Raw genomic sequence first — 23,492 nt, forward strand, 5'->3', positions numbered from 1 at the left:
AGAGAGGGAGGGGGGCCCCCCCACCTTTCTATGTGTATATTAAGGGGCCCCTGGCTCAGCGCTTTGATTCGCACTCAAACACAGAAAGAGAGACAAGAGGTGAAGGGGAGAAGAAAGGGAGCAGGGTTCACACATTCATCCACACACTTGCTTCCTCTCTTTCAGAGCCGGCGAAAAAAACAAGACGGGTAGAGGACAAGGAGAGAAAAAAGGAAAGAGGGCTGGAAAGGAGAAGAAAAAGGAGGGATGTGGAGAGAAAGAAGTGAAAGAATAAGGCTCCATTCAATATTGGCCAATTAGAGAATCAAAGGAGATGTTGGTACCAAGGTGAAAGGCTGGGCAAAGACCAGTGTTTGTGTGTGTGTGTGTGTTCTTGTACTTGTTGCTGAGTGAGAACCATTTTTCGTATTTTTATTGCAAAGTGAGGACATTTTGACAAAGTGAGGACATTTTCCTGGTCCTCACTTTTTCAAATTCCGTTCTTGGGACAAGGGTTAGGTGTAGGACTAGGGTATGAATTGAGTTATTGTTAGGGTTAGGGTTAGGTATTAACTGGTTAGAGTTAGGGTTAGTGTTAGGGTCAGGGTTAGGCACTAAAAATCAAGGAAAATGAATGGAAGTCAATGGAAGTAACCGAAAAGTCCTCATAAAGATAGTAAAACACGGATGTGTGTGTGTGTGTGTGTGTGTGTGTGTGTGTGTGTGTGTGTGTGTGTCTTTCTCACTGTGGGTTTTTATGTACCACCACTGATAATGTATGTTCTAAAGAATCATACTATAAGACTAATAAATGATGGTGGTGGGAGGCCAGACCCTCTCATCAGAGAAAGGAAGAAACAGCACTGCAGTACAGTTCATGACTCAGACTGTGTATCTAGAAACAACTCTGTGCTCGAAGCCCAAAAAGCTGCTGAACGAGCTAAAAAAACCAATGATGTTTCTGTTTCTTTCTATTGATTCGCTGGGAATTTGCAGCAGAACTGTTGCGAGGTATACACATGAAGAAATAAGCCTTTATATTATGTGGGAAAAGGCTCTTAAAAATGATGGTGTGGGTTTTAATAAAAGAGTTGGGGTTGATTTATAGAAAGCTGAGGAAAGATGATGAAGAGGCACCGAAACTTCATAAATACTTCATAAATACTTCCTAAATAAATAAAATACTTCACTTCATAAATAAAAACACATTTTTAAAGCAATAACATTCTTCTCCAACTCTGGTTCACTACCTACTAAATGTTGAATTTATTAAAATTAGATCCAGGAAAAAAATTAAAACTGAAACAGGCTTCAGTTATCATTTATACGCCAAATATATGAACCATTTATGTGCTTTTGTTTAGAATCTCGTAAAGAACAGAGGAGGATTCAGTTGTTGTGGAAAAGATTTAAAGCATGTTTTGATGAAAACTGAAAACGAGATTTGTGTTTTGACCCACATTTTCACACATTGACAGTGGTGAGCTACATTGTAGCCACAGCTCCCCTGGGGCAGACTGACAGAAGTGAGGCAGCCATACAATCGGCGCCACCGAGCCCTCTATCCAACATCAGTAGGCAAGGAGGGTAGAGTGTCTTGCAAAAGACAAAACGACTGAGACAGACAGAGTGGGGGTTTGAACCGGCAACCCACCGGTTACTGGATGAACCACTGTCACCACCATCACCCCCATTTCATCAATGGATTATATTCCAGTAAATAATTTAGAATTTAATTCGATTTTTGTTACTTATAAAGATGCCTGCGGTTTTCTTAGAGGTCTGCGCTGCCAATTCCGATGATTGATTTTCCATCCAAAACACTGATGTCAGGTTTGTCCTGTCGAGTAAATTAAACACCTAATTAATAAAGAAAGAAAATATGTTTGTCGATGTGTTTACAGACTGAAACGTGCCACTGTTTTCAGTTTCTGTGCATTTTAAAACAGGAGAAAGAATATTTTTAGTATTTGACCCAATGATCACCGGTTTTATTTTTCAAGGAAGTATCGTCTGATTTCAATCAATGGCTGATTGATCAGTGCATCACTATTGATGCAGCATTGGCTAACATTTTCATCGCTTTATGGAAAAACAGCAAACATATCCAAATCATATCTAATTACATACAACCCAATACTATCCAATTGATTTCTGTCCAGTTTAGCCTAATTAAGTCAAATAATAATCCAGCTGCGGTTGACCGAAATTGAGATGCACTTACATACAGTCCAACTAAATATAGTGGCATCCAGGTATATTCCAGACAGTAAGATTCAAGTCCAGCTACACAGTCATTCCCATTCAGTCCATGTTATCTATAAGGTTCAATTCACTCGAATTCATTAGTTATAATCCAATCCAACTAACATCTTATTTAGCATATTAGTAAGTATTAAATTCCCTGTTGTGATAAAAGTTTTCCTGCTGAGAAAGCAGACAGTTTGCATCGAATCAAGATAATCATTAGATCTGTTGGGGGATGTTTGTGATCTCCAACTTTTGCACTAGATGGCAGTAACTCTTACACACTGTTCCTTTAATATGGGTAAGAAGGTGAACTGTTTAAAATGTACCTTAACCTTATTCCAACAGTTAGCCTGGTCAAAAAAATGGAAATATTATGAAAACAATGCAAAATGTAATCCTCTGGTATTTCATATATTTTTTATGATCTTCACCTCAGTTTTCAGTACACACAGTTTTAAATTACACAGTTGTTACAGACTATATACTTCACTACAGTCCCCATCTTTGTGGAAACATTTAATAGCCTCTGCCGACATACACCGATACAGATCAAGTTCAGAAGTGATGAGCTATACGGCTGAAAAAGAGAAAAGAGGAGGGAGATTGAACCAAAGGAGAAAAGTGTGATGATGGAGTAGGAGAATTGAGGCCAACGTGTGTGGTGTTGAAAAACAAAAAGTGAAGAAACAGACGCGGCTCCAAAAGACTTTGTCTTTTCATTCTCCTCTGCCTTTTATTGTACTATCTGTACCCGCTGCTGGCGACCTCCCTCACTAAAAGACACCCCCCACCTTCCTATCTGGCACCTTTAGCAAACATTTATGGCACATGTTCTTACACTGCACACAGACACACAAACACTCACATTGGCTTGGATCATTCTGAGGTAAATATTAAAAAAACATAATCAAACTGGGATAGATTAAATCTTCGCTGGAGGCTTGAAGATACATTGCTTTGTAAGTATTCATAACACTGAGCTATTGTCACTGTACGGCCACAAACTTCCCAGTATTTCACTGGGATTTTAGGAGATCAACCAGCACAAATAGTAACAATAGTAATAACAAAGTAGTGCTTAATTGTGAAGATGGAAAAAATGAGATAATTTCAATTGCTTTTTACAAACAAAAAATCTAGCAAAAAATAGGTTTGCAGTTGTATTCAGAGACATCTGAGTCAATAACGTTTAAAACCACATTTCCTGTAAGTACAGCTGCTTAATGGAGAAGAGACCTGACCTTGTATAGGCAGGCCAGAAACAAGCTGACCAGAACATCTAAGAGGACCTAGAGCGAGAAGCTAAAAAAACAGCTTCTCAGCTAACGAGCCAGCTTCAGTTTCGATTGGTTAGCAAAACTTCACTGCCTACAGGAGCCTGTCCATTCTCCTTAACAACATCTGTTGCAGGTTTGAAAAGCAGCCGTCCACGCCTCACACCAACTTGTCCACATGACATTCAAACACCCCCTCCTCTCCTCAGAGCCCCTGCTGGGACTTAAGATTCAAGATTCAAGTGTCTTTATTGTCATTATGTCACCGTAATAAAATTTTGCTGAGACTCGGCTCCAAAGATACAAATGTATTGCACAGACATAAATTAAAAACACTTACAAATTGTAAGAAGGACCTGACAATTTTTCATGCCTGAGACCCTGCACTGACCAACTGGCCCCTATCTTCATTCAGATCTTCAACAAGTCTCTGGAGCTCTATGAGGTTCCCTTGTGCTTCAAACGTTCCACCATCATCCTTATCTCCAAGAAATGCAGAGTCACCAAGTTAAATGACTGCAGACCTGTCGCCTTGACATCTGTGCTCATTAAATCACTTCCAGCTTTTAGGAACCACCCTGTCGGGACCTGAGCTGGTCCTCACACATAGACATGGTTTGGAAGAAGGCCCAGCAGAGACTGTACTTCCTGTGGCAACTCAACAAGTACAGCCTACCACAGGAGCTGCTGGTCATCTTCTACACTGGCATCATTTAGTCTGTGTTATGCACATGCATGTACACACGTGGACAAAATTGTTGTTACCCCTCGGTTAATGATAGAAAAACCCACAATGGTCACGGAAATAGCTTGAATCTGACAAAGGTAATAATGAATAAAAATTCTATGAAAATAAACAAATAAAAGTCAGACGTTGCTTTTCAAACATGCTTCAACAGAATTATTTTAAAAAATAAACTCATGAAACAGGCCTGGACATAAATGATGGTACCCTTAACTTAATATTTTGTTGCACAACCTTTTGAGGCAATCACTGCAATCAAACGATTCCTATATCTGTCAATGAGACTTCAGCACCTCTCAGCAAGTATTTTGGCCCACTCCTCATGAGCAAACTGCTCCAGTTGTCTCAGGTTTGAAGGGTGCCTTTTCCAGACGGCATGTTTCAGCTCCTTCCAAAGATTCTCAATAGGATTTAGGTCAGGGCTCATAGAAGGCCACTTCAGAATAGTCCAATGTTTTCTCTTAGCCATTCTTGGTGTTTTTAGCTGTGTGTTTTGGGTCATTATCCTGTTGTAAGACCCATGACCTGTGACTGAGACCAAGCTTTCTGACACTGGGCAGCACATTTCTCTCTAGAATCCCTTGATAGTCTTGAGATTTCATTATACCCTGTACAGATTCAAGACACCCTGTGCCAAATGCAGCAAAGCAGCCCCAGAACATAACAGAGCCTCCTCCATGTTTCACAGTAGGGACAGTGTTCTTTTCTTCATATGCTTCATTTTTCCGTCTGTGAACATAGAGCTGATGTGCCTTGCCAAAACGTAAAATTTTTGTCTCATCTGTCCATAGGACATTCTCCCAGAAGCTTTTTGGCTTGTCAACATGTAGTTTGGCAAACTCCAGTATGGATTTTTTGTGATTTGTTTTCAACAATGGTGTTCTCCTTGGTCGTCTCCCATTAAGTCCACTTTGCCTCAAACAATGTCGGATGGTGCAATCTGACACTGATGTTCCTTGAGCTTGAACTTCACTTTTAAAATCTTTAGATGTTTTTCTGGGCTCTTTTGTTACCGTTCGTATTATCCGTCTCTTTGTTTTGTCATCAATTTTCCTCCTGCGGCCACGTCCAGGGAGGTTGGCTACAGTCCAATGGATCTTAAATTTCTGAATAATATGTGCAACTGTAGTCACAGGAACATGAAGCTGCTTGGAGATGGTCTTATAACCTTTACCTTTAACATGCTTGTTTATCATTTTCTTTCTAATCTCCTGAGACAACTCTGTCCTTGGGTTCCTCTGGTCCATGTTGAGTGTGGTACACACCATGTCACCAAACAGCACAGTGACTACCTGTAGCCCTATATATAGGTCCACTGACTGATTATAAGAATCTAGACACCTGTGATGATAATTAATGGACACACCCTGATTTAACATCTCCCTTTGGTCACATTATTTTCAGGGGTACCATCAATTTTGTCCAGGCCTGTTTCATGAGTTTATTTTTTAAAATAATTCTGTTGAAACAGTGTCTGACTTTCATTTGTTCATTTTCATAGACTTTTTATTCATTGTTACCTTTGTCAGATTCAAGGTATTTCTGTGACCATTGTGGGTTTTTCTTTCATTAACCGAGGGGTACCGACAATTTTGTCCACGTGTGTATGTGTGGTTTGGCTCATCCACAAAACAGAACATGTTCAAACTGCAACAAACAATTAGGTCTGCTGAGAGGATCATCAGGGCTTCTCTCCATCCCGGACTTCTTCGGCTCAGAAAAAGGGCAGCTAACATCTCTGCAGATCCCACACATCCTAGACACAAACTGTTTAGATTTTTACCTTCAAGTCAGCGCTACAGAGCACTATTTGCAAAAACCAGCTGCCATGGAGACAGTTTCTTCCCCCATGCGGTTTCTCTGACAAACACTTGATAGTCAAAGTGCCCAGATCAGTACCACATATATTTGTGGAATTCAACCATATATTTATTTTCTGTAAAAACACTGTATATGTACATACAGTATTTTTATGTTCCTTTTATATTTCTGAAGAAAAAAAACAGGCCGAATCAAAACTCTTTATTGAGAGCAAATGGAGCAAACCCAAATTCCTTGTTTGTCTGCACAAACTTGGCAGGGTTAATTCTCCACCAATAAACTTCAGATGCAAAGAAAAAAAGGAAAGACAAAGGAGGTTGGAACAAGAAGATTCAGGCCAGAGATAAAAATGTTTTTCTTACCTTGGTTTTGTCATCAACCACCCTGAGTCCATCAGCTGAAACCCACAGTACTGCTTTTACTGTCTTTTTACCACTCTGCAAAGACAAAGAATGGATGAGAAACATTAAAAATGTCATTTGATGGTGACAACGTAGCACAATAAATATACATTCTTCACAAGTTCATCCAACCGGCTGATTTTTAACATGTTTGCAAGCAAACAAGCATCTAAAGGCACTTTTATCCCTAACCGTCCAGATGCCAAATTATGATTACATCCTTACAGTAGATGAGGTGGTGCAGATGTTAGAGCAGATTCAAGGCACTCTAGCTGGTTTCTCCAGAGTATGACACCAGGCAGCAATCATAACAGCCTCAGGCAATCATAACAGCCTCAGCAGGGGTCATAGTATAACTACATGTGCTAACATAGCACAAGTCAATGCATATGACCATGAAAGTATGCAAGCAAGAGATTGAGTAAGACAGAGTTGTGTTAGTGAGGGATATGAAGAGCTGGAGAACAGCAGGGAAATGGCTTTGCACCTCCATTTCTGTGTGCGCGCACACGTGTGTGTGTGTGTGTGTGTGTGTGTGTGTGTGTGTGTGTGTGTGTGTGTGTGTGTAAAAGCTTGGAGTGGGAGAGCACTGACGGAAAGGAGAACTGGAGGTGGAATGGACATTTAAAAGGAAAAGAGGAATCCGAATGACGGAAAACAGAACATGTGTGACTCCCGTTTCCTACAAAGTGTTCCTCTGAGTTCTTTGGTTACGGAGCAAAGACATGTATGGATTTTGAACAAAGTGACTCCTGTTGTACGCTGCCTTTCCACTCTGAGCCCACAGCTGTCTGTGTCACCGTGTTCACACGCTCCCTGGTTGAGTCCAACCTTCCAGGGGGAAGGAGGGGTGGTGATGTGATAGTTCACTTTCCAGCATTGGACTTTATAAAAGCAAACACAAATAAGTATGGACTCAGACCCACCACGGAGAGTCAAAGCAGTATAGCAAAACAAACAACAAGAATGGAAAACACTGAACCAGGTTACAGCCACATTTTTCAAGTTTTAAGGGTAAAACGAGCCAACACTGTGTAGAACTGTTTTTAACAGCAATTGCAGCTGCAAGCTTTTTTTGTGTGACTCTACCAATTTGTCTTTACAAAATAGCTCAAGTTAAGTCAGATTGTTTGGAGAGCATCTGTCAGCATAAATCTTTACGTTCTACCACAGATTCTCAAATGGATTATACTTACAACTTTCAGCTTTTTTACAGCCTCCTCACAAACATGCATCCCTCTCGACTCCTCCACCTCGACCAGCCCCAGGTACTGCAGCAAAAACACAGAAACATTAATAGAAAATTAATAGATAGACCTGAGTGGATCTCTGCTGTTCTGCAGAGCACTTCATCACATGAAAAAGCTCTGGATGACTGAGATATGTCAGAACTATGCAACAAAAAAGCTACTGAAACCTGATTACTCCCAATCAGTATTTCATTGCTTTGAAATTGTCAGACAAGCAGCAAATCTGCACTCACGATGGGTTTTCAGCTGTATGAGGGTGCTGAAAATGAGAACAGGATGAGAGAGTGAGAGGAGGACTGAAGTCAGTTATAGCATCTCTCCCTCTTTTGTTGTCTCTCCAGTTCTCTGCTCTGTGGTGTATTCAGTGCCCATGGGGGCGCAATTAAAGTTCTCGCAGCTTCGCTGGAGTCAGAAGCCAAGCGTAAAAGGAAGATGGGTTTTCACACATCTGAGGACAGAGTTTGAAGAAATCTGGTTCCCGAACTGAAGTACTGCTGAAAACAACATGCAGCCAAGTTGAGGAGTCTTCTGGGCAACTTTTCTATCTTCGTTTCGTTGATTTCTTTCTGTCTTTTTTTAGTAAGTGATGAAAAATACATGCCTTTAGATAGTTTCTGTGGTGAGTCACAGTTGGAAGGTTTGTTTCAAACCATAGGGGGTATGGGGTCACAGGTTGAGAGCGACTCGTTACAAGAATCAAACCTGCCATTTTAAAAAGCTTGCAAAAACAACTGAACAGATTCCGAGCTTTTAGGAAAATGGCAACACCATGGTCCATCAACAAGGTGGAAAAATGCAGAGGGAGCTAGACAGAGTGACCCGAAACCAGAAAATGACCTCCATTGTTGCATTGTGCTTGGGTCACATTAAAATAACGTCATGCTACTTTTTGGGCCACCTTGCTATAATCACCCCGCCCACATTGAGGTGGTACTCATTGTAATGGAAAACGAGGTGGAGACAATGTGATGGTGTGATTTGACATCTCCCTTACTGGAAAAACAAGGCTTGTTTTTTTTGGAGTGAATTTTCAATGCAGAAAGATATCAAGATGGGATTCTGCACCCAGTTCTAATCTCATATCGCTACACATAGGGATCCAACTATATCCTCCAAGACGCCAATGCTCTTCCCCACAGAAGGGGGCTTATCGGAGACTACTTCCAGAAATTGGGAATAGAGACAATGCCTGGAGTCCCACTTCAACCCCATTGAACACATGTGGAGTCAGCTTGGGTGTGCAATTTTTGGCAGAGTGAACAATACAACCATATTGGTCAATTCACGATAAATGCTGGCTTGTTACCTGCTTGTTAACCTGCTTGTTAAATGACCAGTATCTGTTATTTCCTATATAACCCCAACCATGTAAACCATGGAATGAACAGCCTTTCAAACAGTCTGATTTATAAGTACTGTTACAACAAAGAAATAATCAACTGAACATGAAATGTCAGCTCAGACTTTGCTCTTTAACTTCTCTGTATTTTCATTTCTCCCTTTGATGCACAGTGTAGTCCCCAACCCTCTTTAAAATTAACTCTCTTATCTGGTCCGATCTCTCCCTCTGTTTGCCATTTCAAATCTCACGATGTGTTTCCATCCCTTCAGTGTGCCTATATCAATCTCCCTGTCATTTCCGATGGTCTCAGTAATCTGTAACCCCACCTTGCTGTCAAAGCTCCCTCTCTGCCCTTCATCTTTTACTGTAACTATCTCCTCAGTTCGTCTACAAATCAGCTCTCATACGGCGCATGCTCACACTGAGGGAGGTTAGTTATAAAATCTGCCCTTCAATAATCCTACTGTTGGCATCTACTGCGATCGAGGTATTTACCTGCAGAGCTAACGAATAAGGCTGTAAGTATATACACACTATGCACACACATATATATATAGTTAAAGACCCCTGTCCTACATCAATGAAATGAAAAGCAGATCACATACGCAACAATCTGATGTGGGTATAAGCCTCTGGTACAGTCATACCGCCTCATTTTCCTTATCTTGTTTGCATCCAATACAGTCAATTTAAATTTGCTGCTGTTTTTAAAGTACATGAAATAATCAGAGAATAATCAGAGTCTTTGGCTAAACAGCTCAAATACATTATATAAAGGATGTGATTAATTAACTTACAATTCTAAATTAGCACGTCTACCTTCCCTCATCTGTTCCAGTGTTAGTGGAAGTTAGGAACAACCTCTAGGAACCTCTGCACAGAAATATGCATGTCTAGGATCTGATTCTGGATTAGCTTTTGAAGGCCATCTGTACAGAATGTTCTGGGCACAAAAAAGATGACTGATGCAAATTATAGTACAAATGAGGGGGAAAAACTGGAACAAAAACATAACATGACGAAAGTGGAAAGAGAGTTCACGTTAGGATACACAGAAAATAAAGTCAGATTCAGAGTCATAGACGAAGCGTCGCACCGTTTGAAACAAACTCAGATGCAATTTTAGTGAAGATTCAGCCAGTAGGTGTTAGTTTCTCACCCCAGACCTCTTCAAATGTACATTACATATATACTATAAAAGTGACATTAATACAATGACAAAAGCTCAAATCCTTTTAATAATTTTTTTAAATGTTTTATCTGAAAACATCGACATTTACTTTTGTCTTTATAACGTTATCTTTCCCAGCAATCCATACATGTGGGGTTTTGGTTGAAAATGTGAAACACACAATTGGGAAACCATGCACCACCATCTGCTGATGACTGGGCTTTTCTGAGTTTTTAAAAAATGATCTGCATTAAAAACAACCCAATATCCGGATGTGTAAAGGCTACATCGGCAAACCTGAAACACTGACGATTTCCCCTAAAGGCACAATTACCACAGGAAAGTTGATCGGTGCACTTATTAGAAAGAGTTTAGGCTGCAGATTCCTGGAGCAATCAATACGTATACAATACCTATTAAATAATATTTAAGGTTGCTGGAAGCTGGTGCCTACAGTCAAAGGGCAAGATGCAGGGTACACCCTGGACAGGCTGCTAGTCAGTCACAGTGTAACACAGAGACATACAGTACAAACACACCTAACACATTTACAGCTAAGGGAACTTTAAAGTGGCCAATTGACCAAACTTACATGTCTTTGGACAGTAGTAGAAAGCCGAACCCTCAGAGACCCAAGGCAACACGAGAAAAACTCCACTCTGATGGGGGCCGGCTGAGGTTGGAACCTACAGTGAGACCCGATCTGAGGCAAGAGCTAAAAACTGCCTCAAGGTGCACCCCAAAGTAATACCTCAATGTTTTGTTATTTAGAAATTACCATAACACACAGCTTTAACCCAAACACACAAAGGTTGGGCCGTTTTAACCCAACTGGGTCAAAAACTATGACCCAGTTTGTTGGGTTAGAGAAGAAACTAGGAGTCTCATGATTCTTCACAAATTCCCATTTTTGAACTTTACAACAACCTGATCAGACTTCACTGAAAGTCTTCCACGGGATGAATTAGGAAATGGTAAGATGCTTAATGATGCAGTATAATGTTGCTAATGTTACTGGGTTATGTTACTGTGGCCTCAGTTCACACTAGTTTGTTTGCTTAAGACAATATCAGCCTGGTACCTGGGAAGCCGCTAGAGCAAGCTAGTGCTGCCTGGTATTAAATAATGTTATCCTTATTTAAATGTGTGCTATTGAAAGTCTTTTTAGACATTACGATGATGTTGTTTTTATTTTTTGTTTAATAGATCTTAGCGTACTTGTTAGCATTGTTGCCTGCTAACCTGTACAGGGAGTCCCCTGCCTGTCACCCATTAACCCCTGGAGATAGGTACTAACCCTACCTGCCCTCCCATTTTTAAACTGATATTGTAGAAGGGTAGATCATACATTTTAACTCAAATATAATTTGGTTAGTAATTCAGGTTAGGGCTAATTCTTTTTTTACCCACTATTATGTTTTGGGTTTAAACACTAATCCAGTATGCTGTGCCAAACCCACAACCCAAACCTGCTGTGGTAAATAAACCAAGGGCTGGCTCTGTAGATATTTGAACCAATTTAAGACTCTGGGAACCCTATTTCTCATTTGTGTTAAGGGCAAAATATATCATATATTGCATATTAAAGAACAAAAGAGTGTAAAATATGAAAAAATATATACATTTTAAATCTTCCTTCTTTATAGTAGCGAAGACTTTTTTTTAAACCATAAATAACTATCTGTTCCCTAACAGGATTCCGGTTTTTTGCAAATATCTACAAAAACCTACCCGAACAGCAAAGTTACATTTGCCCTTGCGTACAGCCTCCTCGTCAGCCTGCCACTGATGCGGTCTGCTGGCCTCTGGCACATAGGTGGGCTTCTTCCTCCTCAGACTCTGACGAAGCTTGTTCATCTCCGGGGTCACGTGCTCCCTGGAACTGCAGACACATGAAGCACACCCTGGATTAGCTGTACAGCACAGCACAGTGGTAATAGATTATCTCTACTTTGGAGAAAAAAGTTAAATTATAGTCAGATGACTACTTTCTATGGATAAAAACAAACATTAAAACAAAAATAGCGTCAGTTCACTCTCAGTTTAAACATTAAGCTCATTAACTGCGATTTACGTGCAGAAGCGGCACAATATAAAGAGAGCTCTGCACACTGATGTATCGTACAACATGAAAGGACCGAAGTGGGATGAACCTCATCGATTAGCTCCAGCTCGTTATGGGGTAACCTTCTCTAATGATGCAGTCAGTAAATCAACAACATAAACACTTTCCACCGTGGTGCTCTGTTGAGACGTCATCCAGGCTGGAAAAAGTCCCACGGGTAACAGACGTAGGCCTGGCTTTCATCTAACTTAAAAAAAAACATCAAGAGCGCTGATCAGCAGATGAGCCCCCTCACACACATACATACACATGTGAAAGTACGTTTCATCCCCTTGCTGAACAATCCTTTTTCCGCACCCTAATTAAACCATTCAGCCCGCTGGCCTGCTCAGCTATGCTAATTCCCCCCCACAATGAAACAACACCATCAAAACATGACCTGTTTCAAAGTAATAATTACCGTTTTCATTCTCCCAAAGTCACATCCCCCTCTGCTAAAAAATCTAGAGTCCAAAAACAACGTCTGTCTTACATGCGCCTGCTATTCTCAGTGAGGCTGTATCAGCTGGATCTCGTTTGTTGTTAGTCGAGAGTCTGTGTTCTTCTCTCATTGTGTGCAAATAGACTTTTTTTACCTTATTTTATTGGACTTGGAGATTTGTCATTACACAGCAAGTTGATTTACTAGAGTTATTGACCTTAATGCCAACATACAGGAAGAAGATTCAGAAACAAAGCAAAGTACCCCTTAGTACCATCGCACATTTAACAGTGGATCGCACACAAAATGTATGTATACCAGAAATATGAGACAATGGCAACAGGTGATCCAATTAAGCTATAATGAACAGGTGGTCAATAAGGAGCTAGAAATCAGAGATAAACCAGAAATAGGCTGGTGACTGGAATTCGGATGAGTTTCAACTTAATCGGCCCTGACTGGTATCTGGAAACTAAAAATCAGATTTCCTAAGCTATTTGTTCAAAATGACAGACAGAAGCAGCACCCACATTACTGTAAATGAGGACCCAATGTCTCTATCCATAGCCTGCTCCATCCTGCAATCACTCGTGAACAAGACATGATAGTTGATCTCCCATGTCTGAGAAGAGACTAAACCTCGACCCTGATGTTGTCTCCATCAGAGAACCATGACCCCAGACCCAGAGAAACTGACTCTCATCCTGGCTGCCTTACAGTTAGCTGTGAACTACTCCAGTACACACTGAAGTTAATGCAATGGAGATGCCAACAGAACCGAATTATCTGCAAAAAGCAAAGAATAGACCCTGAGGCTCCCAAACCAGACATCATCCTCTTTATGATTACACCTTGAGATCCTTCCCATGAACACCACAAACAGAAACAGATACAAGGGTTAGTCTCAATTGAGCCCTTACACTTGGAAATAAACACAACTTGGACCAGATAGTCCATAAATGCACCGCAGGCACCCCAGGGTCCAGCAGCACTCCCTACAACATCCCCAAGGGATCGTGGTCATAATCTTTAACGAGATCCACAAAAGACACGTGAAATGGTCAGCCATACTCTTATGACTCCTTCAGCAACTCCTCAAGGGTCAAGGACAGTGTAAGGGTGATGTGCGACAAGAATCACATAAACGCAACTCAACAAAACTACCCAAACAGCTACTAGCCATAACTACCCACCGCACATAATGAAACCAAGACAATATTCAAGGCATGAGAAGTGTTGGGTTCTAAGGACAAAATAATTGTCGAGTTCCTCAATGGTACACGTGATATTTCCCAATATTTATTTGGTTAACTAGCTAATTCTGACCAGTCATATTATTTTCTTACCATTGGGTTGCTCCATTAATCTGCATTCTGGCCTTTATCGATGGTGAACATGGCACAATCATCTTACACCGAGGGCGAGTCCGATTCATATTTAAACCCTTGATCTGTACTCTGTTATACACCCAATAGGGTTTACATGCAAATATATATATACACATACACATCACTTCTCATAATCACCGCTACGCTGCTGGTAATGTGTCTTATGCACATGCTCAGATGTGTGAGTAATGCAGAATATTCAAATTCAGCAGCTCAAGTGGCTTTACTCATTCCTGGCATGTAGGGCATGGGTCCGCTGCCAAGAAGAGGCGTGAACACACGCATCTACGCATAAACACGAGCAGAGCCTCTCTGTGGCTCGCCATGCACCCATGTGCCAGTCATTCCTGGGCAGAGTGCCATCTGACTGGCACCTGGCAGACACCAGCGCTGCTGCAGCAGGTGTGAATGAGTGTGTGTCAGGGCGTATGAGCAAAGTGACACATTTAGCCCCTCATGGGGTGTCAGATAGAATGTAATTGTGCTAGAGGTTGAAAGGGTTTGATAGGAAGGACCATAGTGCCCAATACCGCCTTTATATGGATTGAGACAGGAAGCAGAGGAGAAGCAAGTAAATAGGAATGATCTCTGCTGTCAAGCTATTGGGAAAAAATAAAGGTGTGCAAATAAAATGATGACAATTAAAGGTTAAGACAGATATAGATAATACATATGTAATATATCAATAAATTATCTGAAAATATTTCTAAAATAGATATTTGTTTTCGAATTTTGAAAGAGAACTACAACTACACTGCATCTTCTATGGCAATCAAAACCTCTCCAAAGCTCACGTTGAGTTAAGAGGTGGCGATTATGTCAACGTTTGCAACAATCAACATTGCCAGAAATCAGAGGAAGATCCTGAGTGTGGCCATAGCAAGGCTAAGCTAAAGGTTCCTCAAAAGGGTTGATACTTATGTTATTTAAAATACTGTTTACCTTTTCTTCTCAACCATTTACATCTTTAGCCTTCGTCCTGACTGTTTAACGAAAACAGTCAGGACGATATGAGACAGATGTGAAACAAAGACCATAAAAATGGCGGTTTTAGATCTTGATCACTAAGATCTATATTAGTAGTGAGTATACAGGACAATGAAAGTCCATCTTAATATGTTATAAGAAAGCAACGTTTTATTACATACCACCATTATTGTAGATATGGATATGGCAATGATAGTATGAGATTTGATATATTGTGCAGCTCTACTTTCTAGATGTGCAAAGATGATAGAGATATATCCTAAAAAACAGCCAGATCATTGCAGCAAAGGGTTCTTCAAAGTATTGACCCAAGGAGGCTGGATATAAAGTTCTCTATAAAACCCACAATCACACACTTATAAGATATATGCCATTGCTTAAAATCTGATCCAATTACATTTTAATGTGTAGTGAGATTTACAATAATTTTGAATTCAGATTTAGGTTGCAGGCATTTACTCTTTCCGGTGAAATACAGATTAAAGCCCTGGTGCAACAATGTAAAATGTATTACAGTCTGATTCTGAATACTTTATAGTGAAGTGAGACATGAGGGTGGGGTGAGCAAAGGCCTTATTCAGCTGTGACCTCACTCTGCAGAACATCTGCAGAAGTAAAAAACAGACCAGAGTGAGACAGAGGGGGTGGGCTGGCTGGCAGACAGGGTGGCTAGGACGCATAACATCAAAATAAATCTATAAATCAGCAGCACAAATGAGCTGAAGCTTCGCAAACCAGCGCTACAAATCTTAACTACTCCAATGCAGACGACACAAACAGGAGGCACAGAGCCAAAAAGCACATACTTGTCCCACATCCAGTGTTTGACTTGCAGCCATCTGGGCTTTACTGTTGCTCTGGAGTCTGGAGATGGCAGCAGGCACTACTTATGCCCATGTCATGTTGTACGGTAAAGAGTCGAATAAGTTCGCTCAGAAATACCCAGCCTCCTCTCCCCTTCCAGAACCGGTCGACCTTGCTCATATTCTTCTTTGCTGGGGTTTGAGTCCCACGTCTCCTATTTGTCCTCTCGTTGTCCAAAGCAGACCAAATTTAGCCTGAAGCTGAAAATCTTCTGATGGGAATGTAGGGAAATGGGTTTCACAAGAATGAACTCAGTGTGAGAAGCTCGCCCACGTGCACAGACGCATAAAACGGAAAAGAAAAACATTTGAACATTTTGTCCCAGCTTGTCAAACACCTGAATTGTTGCTAACGTGTGAGTTCAAAAACATCTGTTTAGAAGTCAATCTAAGAACTTTTCTGACACCTCTGTGCTCACACCGTACAAGCTCGGGTTAAACAGCCTGCGCGTCTGGCTGCAGTCCGTGCTGGCCAGATGTGAGCTTGATTGATATTTCTGGCTCTCCGCCTTCGTTTCGCACTCACAATAACCCTCCCCGATCCAGATGTTCTGCGTTTAGCAGCAGCTCCGAGATTTAAATGGGACACATCCTCACAACCAGTAAACACACAACACAAGGAGAAAGGGAAAAGGAGGTGGAATAAGGGGTGAGTTTCCTGCACGCACACACACACACTGAAAATCTACTGAATGAGTCAGTGACACCTCACATTTCGGCAACCCATCTGTCTCTGAGGCTCCAGAAGGAAGAGGCGGGAGGACAGACTGAGGTGGAGCAAGTGTCCAGGAGTCTGTGGTAACAGTTTCAAATGAGTCATCACCACCGAGCTGACCACTCCATGCAGCCACCTGTTTCCACTCTCTCACACTACTTCGAATCAAGTTGTTTCTTTTAGGCAGCGCAGCAGAGGAGCTGTGATTTCCCAGAAGGTGACTCAGAGTCACAACTACTGTAGAGAAAAAACACTGAGGATTAGTATTAAAACAGTAAACCAAAAATGTTGTGCTTTAGGCTTTCTTTTCTTTTCTTTCTGAAGACATCATTGCCTTAAATGCAACATTCTACAATGAGAAGAAATATTTAAAAGAGGAAAACCTTTAAAACTGTTTTCAATCTTCCTGAAATCACAGATTCACCCCAGAGTCAGACCTCGCATCGCACACACAGGTTGCGTGACAACCCAAGAGCTCCATCTCAGACTTTACAAGCCTCTTGTTAAATGTTAAAGTCCATCGCAGTACAATTAGGAACAGGCTGAATAAGTGTGGCCTGTTTGAAAGACCATCTGCTCTCTACAAATAATATGGCAGCAGGACTCACGCTTGCAAAGGTGCACCTGAATGAACGAGAAGACATCTGGAGCAATGTTCTTCAGACAGATGACACAAACATGGAGATGTTTGGAACAAAAACACCTCATACAAAATATGTGTTAGAATTTCCTAAAAAACTGCATGTCAACATAAAAAATTTAAATGTTACCATGATCATTTATGTAGATTACAAAATAACACTTCTTCAATATTATTAAGCACTGAAAATCTGGGAGAAATTATATTGCTCAATTTACATCGAAACCAAAGAAAAACGCAGATCCAAAATCACAACAAAATTCAGATTTTATTTAAAGATGCTGTCAAGTAGGGGTGGGCGATGTGGAATTTTTTTATTTTATTGTGATATTTTGTGGTATTTATTGTGATGAAGATAAAAACAAACTTCTTTGCAGTCTTGTTAGGTAACTGTATCGCTGTAACAAAGCAATCATATCCCCACAAACGCAAACACTGCTCTTAAAAATCAGCCATTTCTAAACAGGGTTCTTCAGGTAACCGTCTGATTTTTATTACTAAAATCACACTGTAACTGCTTTTAATGATAGTTTTGAATGTATTAATGGATTCATGGAACAAACACTGGTGAAAATAGTGAAGAAAAATCTGACAACATAGAGTTTTTATTATAAGTCCAAATTCTTATCATGATAAGAAATGCTTCATGATAACATTAAACAATACGATAAATGCCTACTACATCTGTCATGAAATGCTGAGCAAAAAATGTTCCATCTAATCAGTGGTTACAATGAAAGTCTGGTGGTTGACTTCTACTAGTTATTTTATTCAGTCAGAAATTCAGTTTCTTACTGTAGACTATGATCTTTTTAGACAGAGAATATCTGCATTGACGCAAAAGATGGTTGCAGTCTGTTTCAAATGAAACCTTGAGAGTTAAGTCCAGAATTTAAGATCTTAATTTTATTTTCAGTTTTTGATTAAATCTGGATCTTACAAAAACTAATGAAGAATATACTTGCATCCTAAATCATCAGATTTTTAGTATATAGATAGAGTTAAAAACATTAACAGACTTCTAGGCTGGATATAAAATTCTGCTAGCCTTTGGGTAAATCAAACACAGTTTTGTTTGACCAAAACCTCAGCAATAAGCCCAGGCTATGATCATATGATTGAGTGATAGTCTGGGTATGCTTACGTTGTGTTAGTCTCAGACGTTCTTAAAACTGCAACCCACAATATTATTAGAAAATCTTATTTTTTTCAAGGATACGAAACAGCCGGCAGCTTACTCACCAATCAAGCAGCTGTAGCAAAAACAGCAGCCACTGGCTTGCTGGTTGAACATAAGTACACTTGGTTTTAAGAATGGTAGTGGAGGGGTGATGATTTTGGTTTGTTTTGTAGCCACAGGACCTGGGCAACTTGTAGTCATTGGACTCCATGAACTCTTCAGTAAACCAAACATCTCTAAAGACAAATGCACAGCAATCTGTACAACCCCTAAAGTTTCAAAAGAATCACTGAAAATGAAAATAAAGTGTTGCAATGGCCTAGTTAAAGTCCATATGTGACTGAAATGCTGTGATTGGACCTTAAAGCTGTGCAGAAGCAAATCTCTTCAAATCTGAATGAAAAGAAGTAACATTGTAAAGAAGAGTAGACCAACATTCCTAAGCAATGATGTGAGAGACCGATTACATCACATGAAAGACAATTACTGACAGTTCCTACCTCTTAATGTTGCTTGACAAACTACTGGATCATAGCGTGTACCTAATTCTTCCAAAGATTGTCGTAATCAAGAGCAAATATCAACATATACGATCTAATGTCATTTTAAAAAGACTAAAATATATTTTTTTACTATATTACCAAGTTACCAGGTGATCCTGTGGGTCCAGTGGGTTTCATGACAGAGTATCACAGTAAGAGTTATGTTAGAAGCTTCGGGCGCTTTATGACATGGAGCTCTTAGGAGTATTAGGACTGAATCATTAAAGCTGTTCCTGGGCAGTTCATTTCACTGTGGAAAGTCAGATAACACTCAGAAAAGCCCTGACTTGGAGGGGAAATGGAGGGGAAGGTGCTTTGTCACCAACTCTGTTTAGGTAGTTAGAATTACTACAGTTACCTTTATTTGCTAGAATTGTTGAGAATGTTTTGATCATTTTCTCCAAATTCAAAAGTGTTCATACACAAACAATAGTAAGCCTTTGAAGAACCTGAGAAAGCACAGATGACAACGTAAGATGATGGCTTTGTAGGCTTCTGGTAGTTTTATTCAGAACACATTAGTCAAAGGAGGAAACAGTCAAAACACTGTTTCCTTGTAAAATAATCTAAAGAAATCAAATGAGATATCAGGAAAAGAACTATAGACCTCCAAAGGTGTGCTTCATCCTTGTGTAAAAGATGCCTGAATGTGTGAATCTGTCGTTCGTCATCGTCGTCTTCCGCGTATTGGGGACCGGGTTGCGGGGGCAGCACACTCAGCAGAGACGCCCAGACGTCCCTCTCCCCAGACACCTCCTCCAGCTCCTCCGGGGGGAGCCCAAGGCGTTCCCAGGCCAGCCGAGAGACATAGTCCCTCCAACGTGTCCCGGGCCGTCCCCTGGGCCTCCTCCCGGTGGGATGTGCCTGGAACATCTCCCGAGGAAGAGGTCCAGGAGGCATTCGGTATAGATGCCCGAGCCACCTCAACTGGCTCCTCTCGATGTGGAGGAGCAGCGGAGGAGCAGCGGTTCTACTCCGAGCCCCTCCCGGATGGCCGAGCTCCTCACCCTATCTCTAAGGGAGTGCCCGGCCACCCTACGGAAGAAGCTCATTTCAGCCGCTTGTATCCGGGATCTCGTTCTTTCGGTCATGACCCAAAGTTCACGGCCATAGGTGAGGGTAGGAATGTAGACCGACCGGTAGATTGAGAGCTTTGCTATTCGGCTCAGCTCTCTCTTCACCACAACGGACCGGCACAGTGCCCCCATTACTGCGGCAGCCGCACCGATCCGTCTGTCGATCTCCTACTCCATTTTTCCCCACTCGTGAACAACACCCCGAGATACTTAAACTCCTCCACTTGAGGCAGGAACTCCCCTCCAACTTGAAGATGACAGGCCACCCTTTTCCGGTCGAGAACCGTGGCCTCGGACTTGGAGGAGCTGATCTTCATCCCAGCCGCTTCACACTCGGCTGCGAACCGCCACAGCGCATGCTGTAGGTCTTGGCTAGAGGGGGCCAGCAGGACCACGTCATCTGCAAAAAGAAGAAACGAATTCCTCTGGTCCCCAAACCAGACCCCCTCCGGCCCTTGGCTGCGTCTAGAAATCCTGTCCATAAAAGTTATGAACAGGACCGGTGACAAAGGGCAGGCCTGTCGGAGTCCAACATGCACCGGGAACAGGTCCGACTTAGTGCCGGCAATGCGGACCAAACTCCTGCTCTGCTCGTACAGGGACCGGATGGCCCCTAATAAAGGGCCCCCGATTCCATACTCCTGGTGCACCCCCCACAGGGCATCACAAGGGACACAGTCGAAAGCCTTCTCCAGGTCCACAAAACAAATGTGAACCGGTTGGGCAAACTCCCATGAACCCTTGAGCACCCTGTAGAGGGTATAGAGCTGGTCCAGTGTTCCACGGCCGGGACGAAAACCACACTGCTCCTCCTGAAGCCGAGGTTCGACTATCGGCCGGACTCTCCTCTCCAATACCCTGGCGTAGGCCTTACCAGGGAGGCTGAGGAGTGTGATCCCCCTGTAGTTGGAACACACCCTCCGGTCCCCTTTCTTATGAAGGGGGACCACCACGCCAGTCCAGAGGAACTGTCCCCAACCGCCACGCAATGTTGAAGAGGCGTGTCAACCATGACAGCCCAACAACATCCAGAGATTTGAGGTACTCAGGGCGGATCTCATCCACCCCCGAAGCCTTGCCACCGCGGAGCTTTTTAACCACCTCGGTGACTTCAGCCTGGGTGATGAAAGAGTCCAACCCCGAGTCCCCAGCCTCTGTTTCCACCACGGAATGCATGATGGCAGGATTGAGGAGATCCTCCAAGTACTCCTTCCACCGCCCGATAATGTCCTCAGTCGAGGTCAGCAGCCTCCCACCCCCACTATAAACAGTGTTGGCGAAGCACTGCTTCCCCCTCCTGAGGCGCCAGACGGTTTGCCAGAATTGCTTCGAGGCCAACCCGTAGTCCTTCTCCATGGCCTCACCGAACACCTCCCAGGCCCGAGTTTTTGCCTCTGCCACAGCCCGGGCCGCAGCACGCTTGGCCTCACGGTACCCGCCAGCCTGCCTCAGGAGTCCCACAAGCCAACCACAGCCGATAGGACTCCTTCTTCAGCTTGACAGCATCCCTTACTGCCGGTGTCCGCCACCGGGTTCTGGGATTGCCGCCGCAACAGGCACCGCAGACCTTACGGCCGCAGCTACGGGCAGCAGCATCGACAATAGATGCGGAGAACATGGTCGACTCGGATTCTATGTCTCCAACATCCCACGGGATCTGGTCAAAGCTCTCCCGGAGGTGGGAGTTGAATACATCCCTGGCCGAGGGCTCCGCCAGGCGTTCCCAGCAGACCCTCACTATGCGCTTGGGCCTGCCAAGTCTGTCCGGCTTTCTCCTCCTCCAGCGGATCCACCTCACCACCAGGTGGTGATCAGTGGACAGCTCAGCCCCTCACTTCACCCGAGTGTCCATAACATGCGGCCGAAGGTCTGATGATACGACAACAAAGTCGATCATCGACCTCCTGCCTAGGGTGTCCTGGTGCCAAGTGCACTGATGGGCACCCTTTTGTTTGAACATGGTGTTCATTATGGACAATCCATGACTAGCACAGAAGTCCAATAACAAAACACCGCTCCGATTCAGATCGGGGAGGCCATTCCTGCCGATCACGCCTCTCCAGGTGTCACTGTCGTTTCCCACGTGGCCGTTGAAGTCCCCCAGCAGAATAATGGAGTCCCCAGGAGGGGCACTATCCAGCACCCCCGACAGGGACACTAAGAAGGCCGGGTACTCCGCACTACCGCTCTGCCCATAGGCCGAGACGACAGTCAGTGACCTATCCCCAACCCGAAGGCGCAGGGATACGACCCTCTCATCCACTGGGGTAAACCCCAACACGAGACGGCTGAGCTGGGGGGCAACAAGCAAACCCACACCAGCCCATCTCAAGGAGATGGGTTCCAGAGCCCACGCTGTGCGTGGAAGCGAGCCCGACTATTTCTAGTCGATATCTCTCGACCTCCCACACAAGCTCAGGCTTTTTCCCCCCCACCGAGGTGACATTCCACGTCCCTAGAGCCAGCCTAAGCATCCGGGGATTGGGCCAATGAGGTCTCCACCTTCGTCCGCCACCCAATCCTCTTTGCACCGGTCCCTCACGGTTCCCCCTGCAGGTGGTGGGCCCACTGGGGGATGTGTGTGAATCTGATCAAATAAATCTGTTCAAGTGTAAACACCAAGGGAATGCCCAGCCATCAGGAAGGAGATGGTCTTTGGGTCCTAGAGATGAATGTCTAGATCCAAAATGTGTGTACCAACCCCAGAAAAAAAGCAAAAGACCTTTTGAAGATGCTCCAAAATTTGACTCCAAAAGCAACATAAAAATAGCCAGATTAGATATTACAAATGCACTCAGAACCTAATTTCTGGAGTCATGTCCTGTGGCCTGATGTAACTAATATTCAAGTAATATTCAGTGGTATTCAACTATAATATCTATCTATCTGAGGGACGCTGGCAAACCTCGGAGCACCATCCCAACTAAGAAGTACGGGAGTGGCAGCGTCATGTTGTGGAGGTGTTTTGATGCATGAGGGACTGGTAAAAATAGTAAATGGCCTGAACTTGTATAGCGCTTTATGAAGTCCCCAGAGACCCCAGAGCGCTTTATGCTACAACCAGTCATCCACCCATTCATACACACATTCACACACTGACAGTGGTGAGCTACAATGTATCCACAGCTGCCTTGGGGGAGACTGACAGAAGTGAGGCTGTTAAACAATCGGCGCCACAGGGCCCTCTGACCACCATCAGTGGTACACATCACAAAATAGATGACATCATGAGGAAAGTCCTTTATGTGGAAACATTGGAGAAAATTTTCAAAACATCACGTTAAAGCTTTGGTGCAAATGGATCTTCCAAGTATAGTTACTA

At 42.8% G+C, this 23,492-nt stretch overlaps 1 protein-coding gene across 2 annotated transcripts in view; it reads right to left on the bottom strand.

Annotated features, from left to right (window-relative positions):
- Positions 1-23,492, bottom strand: part of numbl (NUMB like endocytic adaptor protein) — a 96,419-nt gene that overhangs the window by 12,260 nt on the left and 60,667 nt on the right. For both annotated transcript variants that reach the window (XM_047392474.1, XM_047392473.1), the window contains exons 2-4: positions 11,965-12,115; positions 7,667-7,741; positions 6,432-6,506 (exon numbers count right to left, since the gene is read on the bottom strand). In XM_047392474.1, coding sequence (XP_047248430.1) covers positions 6,432-6,506; positions 7,667-7,741; positions 11,965-12,090 — 276 coding nt within the window. In that variant the 5' untranslated portion in view covers positions 12,091-12,115. The remainder of the gene's footprint in view (positions 1-6,431; positions 6,507-7,666; positions 7,742-11,964; positions 12,116-23,492) is intronic.

The sequence above is a fragment of the Girardinichthys multiradiatus genome, chromosome 18, assembly GCF_021462225.1.
Source record: "Girardinichthys multiradiatus isolate DD_20200921_A chromosome 18, DD_fGirMul_XY1, whole genome shotgun sequence".
NCBI lineage: Eukaryota > Metazoa > Chordata > Actinopteri > Cyprinodontiformes > Goodeidae > Girardinichthys > Girardinichthys multiradiatus.